Here is an 8,124-nt window from a genome sequence, read left to right as displayed (position 1 = left end):
GAACTGGCAAGTGACTGAGGAGTGAAACCGGGTAATATAGTGAGTGACCTAATCAAGTGCAGCTGGTGATAAGGGAGTGAGGAACAGGTGAACGTGATTAGTGTTAATGGGCAAGAGACAGTAGGAAAGGTGAGGGAGGCCAGAGCGGCCGAGCTAACCTGACAGGCCCTTAATGACAGAAGCTCTCAAATCTTGTTGTCTCTCCACTTAGACATTTTAGTTAGTGCCTTCATTGTAAATGACTGCTTTTCTTCACCAGTGTGAATACTGCAGACTGTAACCTGCTGTATTCTGATATCGGCTCACATGAACATTATGGAAACTTCGTATTAGGGAGTTGGCAGGGTAAAGTCCACTTAATGTCTGGGCCAACTGACTCAAACATTTGTGTTCACACATACAACTCCTCCGGGTAATGTCTACATAGTTTCAGGATTGCAGTGTATGCCTGAAAAGGGCTTAGGGCTACTGGAATCAAGATGATTGCAAGTAGTTCTTACCTGACTGTAACTCGCACTGCATCAGAGGATAGTATTTGCATAAAGTTGAGCCTTTTTCAACCTTCTTCTGTAGTGCAGCTGGGTGTTTTCTGAATCTGCCATGCTGAGTGGGAGATGAAAAGCTGCAAAGCCAGGTTTCATTCACAATTATCAACCATCAGTGGCCCAGCTTTCTGAATTTTTATGTGTCAGCACCACTGATTTTGGCCATTCTTTTTTAAGCTGGCTAGTCTCTGGCTAGGGCCCCAACTCTGTGAGAAAGCAATACTGAATTACTGAGATTCCTCTTTAATTTCACTCCAGTTCACTTACCATAGTTCCATCCAGTCTAATGCCTCACTCTACGTTTTGTTATCTTAAAGCTTTGTCTGTTGTTCAGTAGTGTGTCTACGCAGTTTTGAGTCTGTATATACTGTAGCATCATGTTCTTTTGTTCATGATTAATGTTAAGGTTTGTTCCCATTTATCTCCCCTCATTAAATATGTTATATTTCTTTCTTATGTCTTTGTTATTTTGTTTTGGTCCCTTTCCCTGCCTTCCTCTCTGTTTCTACTGACAGGTCCTCATTCCCGCCATCCACATTCACCTGACCAGTGCTAAAAACTGCTGTGCCAACCGCTGTGGGGTGAGTGTGTATGGTTACAACTGCCTCCTTGCATCATTTATAACTCAAGTTTGTTTCAACAAACCTTGTCTTGCCTCTTGCCGACCTTTGTGACTTTGGTACTATCTGTATAACTGTAAACGTTTCAGACGCAACTAACTATATGATTGATGTTGAAAGTTGTCATTTTAAGCAGTCCTCAGCTGAGATGCATGAAGCCTTTTTGCAATTATGTTATAAAACATGCTGGTCCAGAGAAATTAGCTCCTTAAAGGGTGCTGGAACCAGAGCTGTGCAGCTTGCATGTTGTTATTCTGATGATATAGAGTTATGCACTCTTGGTCACAGAGGCACTTCATAAACTAGAGTTTGAGATCTCAAGACACCGTTGACACTGTGACAACTTGAAGAAAATTGATGTTGTTGACTTGTACAAATATTTTTCAGTATGGCTTGATGAATGTCTTTCTTTTAAATAACATGTTGAAAACCTTGTGAACAAACTAAAACTGAAATTGGGGTTTTGTTTCAAACATGTCTTATTTTTCTTTGGAATCCAGGAAAATGTTTTTGCTGCCACCCTCTTACCAGGTTTTGATTATGGTGATTTGTTATACATGCACAATGTTAAGCAGCACAATGTCTTCATATGTTGAGTTCTGATAATCACAACATTTATAACCACTCTGGCATAAAAATGCTTCAGAAAAACCTCAAACTTTGTCTCCAAAATATTGGGCACTTACAGTGTCAAGGATGAATGTGTTACTTACTGTACTGATTCCACTGTGTGTGCTCCATGCAGATGTTCCTATCCATTGGTTTTGCTGCAGTTGGTGTGGTGGGGGCCTTGTACAGTCTAAGCGTTGGTGCCCTTGGCCTTGTTAATGGGCCAATGTGTTTGTGGAGCAATGGAAACAACCTTATTCCACAATGGGGGACGCCCTTTCTTAACAGGTACAGGCAGTCTTTATGGACATACTGTATATACAACACATATTTTCAGGCATTTAATCCTTTTACTTGAAATTGTTGTGGGATTAAGTATTATGATAATAAAATAATACTTTAATATACTTTAATAATAATACTTTAAAAATATGTATCAATTTACATTACTCATTTTCAATCCATTCCAGTAATGGGAGCTACCTGACTGACAGAGAAATGTGGAAATGGTGTCAAAAACCACCGAATGTGGTTGAATTCAACGTGGGACTGTTCTCCACTCTGCTAGTAGCAGCATGCCTCGAGCTCGTCCTCTGTGCAATCCAGATGGTCAATGGACTGTTTGGATGTATCTGTGGCACATGTGCCGGAAAGGAGGTGAGATCAGAGCAAACTAAGGGGTTTAATATGATAGAAACCAACTAGACTGTGTAACTAATGGGAAAATGTTTCTACCTGTTCTGAAAGGACACACTCAGCGAGGTGATGAACCTCCTCCTGGTCGAATCTTTTTGCAAGAACGCAGTGTCTTTTGTGTGTCCTTGTATTTTTAACATGTTAAAAATGGATGAGTCATCATTATTTGGCCTGATTTGCTAGCCTAGATGATGTCCAAAAACTATGATCTATACAAATTATTTAAGGATATATTTGGTGCTTTTTTGATGGTGGACAAGTTTTAAATCTTGGTAACTAAGTGAAATTAATGAATTGATGCCCTCAGTATTAAGAAAACTGCAAATAACATTTTGTTCATGGCTGATTGCATCCTAAGGGACTTCATGAAGAACCTCTTCTTTTCTTTGTTTCATCTTTATAAGTAAATACTCAAAAAATGCAAGTCTACAGTGGGGAAAGGCTTCTAAAACCAGTGCCTCTTTGCTAATTTTAAGGCTTATAAGAAATCGTTCTATACCTAAAACCCTTTATGCACCAAATGTACAGTAACCTCAAATGGTTGCCATTTAACTTGCTTGCATCTTAATGCTTACATAACCCATCCATGTAGGGATATTGATATTTGGCTTGGCTGTGGCGACTGCCAACTGCTTTTCAGCTAGCAAGGATCATCATACTGCTCAGTGACTGTGAGGCCAGGGATTTTTAGTGTGTATGCTTGTAACTGTGGTCCAGATGTACAAAATAAGCTCTCTCTCTCTCCTCTCTCAACAGTAAACCAAACTACAACACACCATGGCTTGAAGGAGAAGTACAGGGACTGATTTCTTAATTATTTCATCATTCTGCAATTACTCTGATTGTAGGCTTTAGATGGAAAAACTGATGCATCTTTGTGCCTGTAAACTTGTATGTTCATAAATATTTTGTAATAAACTCTCAAGTTCACATATTTCATTAGTGCTAATTACATTCTTTTAGATACATGCATACAGTTTTAATGTTACTGTGTATGTATACTTTTACTTTACAAAAATGTTTTATGTCTACTATTTTTAAAATGCAGTATTGCCATTTTCTTTTTACTTTTAGAAGGCTACTTCTTCGAATTGCAAATATAATGTAGGTTCAGAAATATCCACAATCTCATGTTTTTATTAATGTTTGCACTGGCCCCAGGAATAAAAAATCCTACGAGCTTTTGATCGTACTTCACACTTCCTTTCCAAAAACCACGCGCTGTACCTGCAAATTAATGACAAATCTTAAAATGTTACCGACTAAACGATAACGTTTCATGACCCCGACGTGATTTGAACACGCAACCTTCTGATCTGGAGTCAGACGCGCTACCGTTGCGCCACGAGGTCCTCCGTTTTATCGGCCCTTAAAAACCAAATAGTTCATCAATTCCACATAAAAGGAGACCTACATTCTATATGATGCGTATCTTTGCATTACTTTTGCGTTATGCTACAGTAAAATTAACATGTTTACAATTATGAAAGGTTAGCAGATAGTGGACCGTCTTTAACAAGATTTACAATTAAATATATAATTCAGGCGTTCAAAAAAAGAATACAGTGAAGCGCATAAACGTCCATACAAGATATTTCCGACACCAGTCCACTTCCTTCTGTTAATCGCCAGGAGGCATAGTTGCAGTGTTCTCGGTGGTCACAAATGATCCGCATGGGAAATTGACGTGCGCCTATAAACCATTATTTACGTTAGATATCTGAAATCCGGTGGACTGCATCAGGTCTTCAAAATAAGACATCTAAGAAGGACTTCAAAAAGAATATTGACAAATGCAATTAATCAAATTATACACGCAATACATTTAAATATAACTTATTATGTGGCCCTTGTTCTTACAAAAATCACAAGGTCCCAACAGGAACTGATATTTATATGTTCCAAAAGAGTTGGACTACAATCTCACAAATAATCAAACATTCACTGTATCATTTCGGAGGAATTTCTGAATCAAAGTTTTTGTTGTGAATGAGGTTACATCAAACACCCCATAAACACTAACGGGGACTGATGTATTTCTGTTCCAGAGGATACAGACTACAACCTAACAAAGACTAAAGTAGTTTTACTGTACCGCGACATTTCAAATTAAAGGTCCCATAAGTGCCCTTTGAGGGTGCATAAAAATTGTTTGGTCCATAAGTTCTCACAGGAACTGCTGTGTTTCTGTTCTAGAAAAGTCAGACTACAACCTCAAAAAGAATAGTTTTACTATACCATTTTTTCTATACCATTTTTTCAAATTAAAGGTCCAATATTTGTATAAAGGCATAGCTTTTGTTATGGACTTTGATGCTGCATAAAACAGGTTGGTCAATATGTTTTCCTGAGGACTGACGTTTTTCAATCTAAAATAGTAATACTACAACCTCACAAAGAATAAAGATGTTTTACTGTACATTTTTTCAAATTAAATGTCCCGTTTTTATATTAGAAATATTTTTTGTATGTTTGTTTACAGATATGAAGCTTTATAAAAACCAAATGATCCATAATTCTTGACAGGGACTTCAGGAGGAGTTGGACAACAACCTTACAAAGAATCAGACACATTTATCCTATAATTTTGGACAATTTTCAAATTAAATATTCTTATGGACCAAAACATCTTAAGGACCAAATTAACAGATTGGTCCATAAGTTCTTACAGGGCACTGATGATTTCTGTTCTAAAAGAGTGAGACTACAACCTCACAGAATAAAATAGCATTACTATATCATTTTTAAGAAGTTTCAAAGAAAATGCTCAATATTTCTGCATACAGAAATAGCTTCAGTTACAAAGTTTGAGGCACAATAAAAACATACTGGGATATACAAAACTGAAACTGAGGGAGTGTTTCACTAGGACAAACTGGGAGGTTTTCGAACATCAGGACCTGGAGGCGTTCACCGACAGTGTTCTCGGCTATATTAAGTTCTGTATGGACATTGCCACAATGGACAGACAGATTCAGGTCTATCCTAACCAGAAGCCCTGGATGACCCGGGAGGTCAGGCAGCTGCTAAGACAGAGGAACACTGCTTTCAGGTCAGGTGACAGGGCTCTTTACAGCACAGCCCAAATAAAGTTAAAGAAAGGTATTAGGTTGGCTAAGATGAACTATAGGATGACCACCTGGACAGTAATAACAGTAGACAGGTGTGGCAGGGAATTCAGCATCTCACCAACTTGGGAGCTGCGGAGGGTGACGCATCACTGGCAGAGGACCTAAATATCTTGTTTGCCCGCTTCAAAGCGGGCAAAAAAGATGGAGCCACCTGGGACAGCCACACCATGCCCACAGCAGCTTCACCTTTAGAATAGAAGAGCATGAGGTGAGGCATATGCTGAATGCAGTAAATCCAAGGAAGGCCACTGGTCTGGATAGCGTCACAGGACATGTGCTGAAGGACTGTGCAGATCAGCTGGCTGGTGTCGTCATGAGGATTTTCAACCAGTCCAGGTCCACTGTCCCATTATGCATGAAGTCCTCGACTATAGTCCCCTTTCCCAAGAAACCTCATATCTCCGGGCTCAATGACTACCGGCCATGGCACTTACTCCAGTGGTGATGAAGTGCTTTGAAAGGCTGGTTCAGTCATATGATTGCAATGCTACTGTTAGGTATTTTTAGACAGATAGATATTGGATAGATACTTTATGTATTAGAAATGTTTAGTGGAGATAGGATGTCTAGTTAGACTGTTAAATGCTTAGGCATGCTTATGAGTTTCTACAGGGTACATCTGGTCAAGGATAACTAGAGAGAAAAGTTGATGACTGTCAGCAGACAGGATGTTTAATATTATTATTATGACGTGTATAACTGTAGCCTTAGCCATAATATGTTCAAGTCACGACATGTACTAGAGGTCGTGAGAATGTTTTTAGTTACACACCTCTTAATCAACAGACATACACATTCACACGTTGATTTGCTTCATGTTTTGACTACTGCTAGGGCCAGCTGCAAAGCTGGTAACAGAGACGTCCCGGTTGACGTTTCTGTGTAGTATGGGGCTAGCCCAACCGAGGCGATATAATGTATAGGCCTGGTGGGTTCGGGATCTTCCATCTTACATCTGCCTGGGTGCAGTTTGGAGGTGCAAGATACTTGAGCGTGTAATGTTAATTTTACCTGTGATCCTTTGAATAAATCAGCACTGTTTTGAAGTTAGATGGACTGGCTCGTCTCTCAAAGTTAGCAATGGTAACACGAACCATATCCTACACTACCACCAAGCCTCGATCCATATCAGTTTGCCTATAGAGCAAACAGATCAGCAGAGGATGCTGTGGCAACTGACCTTCATGCTGCACTGTCCCATTTGGAGCAGAAGGGGAGCTATGTGTGCATGCTCTTTGTGGACTACACTTCAGCTTTTAATACCATCCTTCCCCACAGATTAGTGGCAAAACTGATGGATCTTGGGCTTTCATACTCTATCTGCCAGTGAATTTATAGTTTTCTATCTGGTTGTACACAAAGGGTTAGACTTGGCTCTCATATCTCCCTGGCCCTCAGTCTCAGCACTGGCTCCCCACAGGGCTTTGCGCTGAGCCCTTTGCTATATACACTCTATACCTACGATTGTAGCCCCATCCATCAGAGCAACACCATCATTAAGTTTGCTGATGACACCACAGTAGCGGGGCTTATTTCGGGGGAGGATGAGTATGCTTACAGGGATGAGGTGGAGCATTTGACAGTGTGGTGCAGGGAAAACAGCTTTCTACTTAATACATCCAAAACTAAGGAGCTGATAATCGATTATAGGAAGAAGGGAACAGATGTCTTACCAGTACATTCACGGAGAATGTGTTGAGAGGGTGTCAGACTTTCGCTTCTTGGGGGTCTACATTGAGGAGGACCTAACCTGGGGAGTTAATGTCTCAGGGCTTCTGACTTAGTGAAGCGCCACCTCCTTTCCAGTTTTCGTGATGCCTGCTTTAGGGAGCGGAGCTGCGAGTTGTACCACGGGGCCTCCTCTGCGTTCATTTTCAGAGGGGCAACAGTATCAAGTGTATTACACAAGAAGGCTGCAGTGCTATCAACAAGATTATCGACTTGTGTGGGAGTAAAGTTCAGGTGGCCTCCTTCCACTGTGTTGGCAAATGGCACTGAAGTAAATAATGATGGAATTATTTCCTTAAACTTGGTAACAGCAATGACAGATGGACATCTACTGTAGTGGAATTGTTTCCCACATAGAGTATAATCCATTAATGTAAATTCAAAAGTTATTAGAAAATGGTCGGGGAAGAACTATGAAGTGTTCAGTTTTGATGCCATATGTCAGAACAAGATCAAGATTGTGATTAAAACAGTGAGTGGGTTTATTTACAATTTGAGAGAAGCCAACTGAGTCTAACCCTAACCACTCCATCTCTATGGCCCTAAACCCCTGGTTGAAGGCCACGATATGCTAACCCCTGGACATAGGAATAAAGCTTACCTCTCACACTAAGGTGGCATATTTGAAACATATTAAAGCTTGAGGTTGTATGATGGAGATATTCACTCAGTAATTGAATACCATGAACGTGCGAACAGAGTTCCCTGCAGACCTCCCTCCCTCTTTTATGTTATTAATTCAGGATAAGACCCCAAACCTCCCAAATAACAACAACCTGCAGTTTATTGTGGCAG

At 40.1% G+C, this 8,124-nt stretch overlaps 1 protein-coding gene and 1 non-coding gene across 2 annotated transcripts in view; one reads left to right on the top strand and one right to left on the bottom strand.

The window, feature by feature from the left end:
* tm4sf21b (transmembrane 4 L six family member 21b) overlaps positions 1–3,388 on the top strand; it is a 4,527-nt gene extending 1,139 nt beyond the window's left edge. The window contains exons 2-5 of the mRNA XM_020594979.1: positions 1,061–1,126; positions 1,911–2,062; positions 2,245–2,431; positions 3,227–3,388. Of these exons, the coding sequence (XP_020450635.1) occupies positions 1,061–1,126; positions 1,911–2,062; positions 2,245–2,431; positions 3,227–3,229 (408 nt within the window). The 3' untranslated portion in view covers positions 3,230–3,388. The remainder of the gene's footprint in view (positions 1–1,060; positions 1,127–1,910; positions 2,063–2,244; positions 2,432–3,226) is intronic.
* Positions 3,389–3,750: 362 nt separating this feature from the next.
* trnaw-cca (transfer RNA tryptophan (anticodon CCA)) lies at positions 3,751–3,822 on the bottom strand. Its single transcript has one exon. It is a non-coding gene; the product is annotated as a tRNA-Trp (tRNA).
* Positions 3,823–8,124: the final 4,302 nt, after the last annotated feature.

Source organism: Monopterus albus, unplaced genomic scaffold (genome assembly GCF_001952655.1).
Source record: "Monopterus albus unplaced genomic scaffold, M_albus_1.0 scaffold25.1, whole genome shotgun sequence".
NCBI classification, from domain to species: domain Eukaryota; kingdom Metazoa; phylum Chordata; class Actinopteri; order Synbranchiformes; family Synbranchidae; genus Monopterus; species Monopterus albus.
Note: the sequence above shows the minus strand (reverse complement) of the source record. Positions and strands in the feature narration are given on the sequence as shown.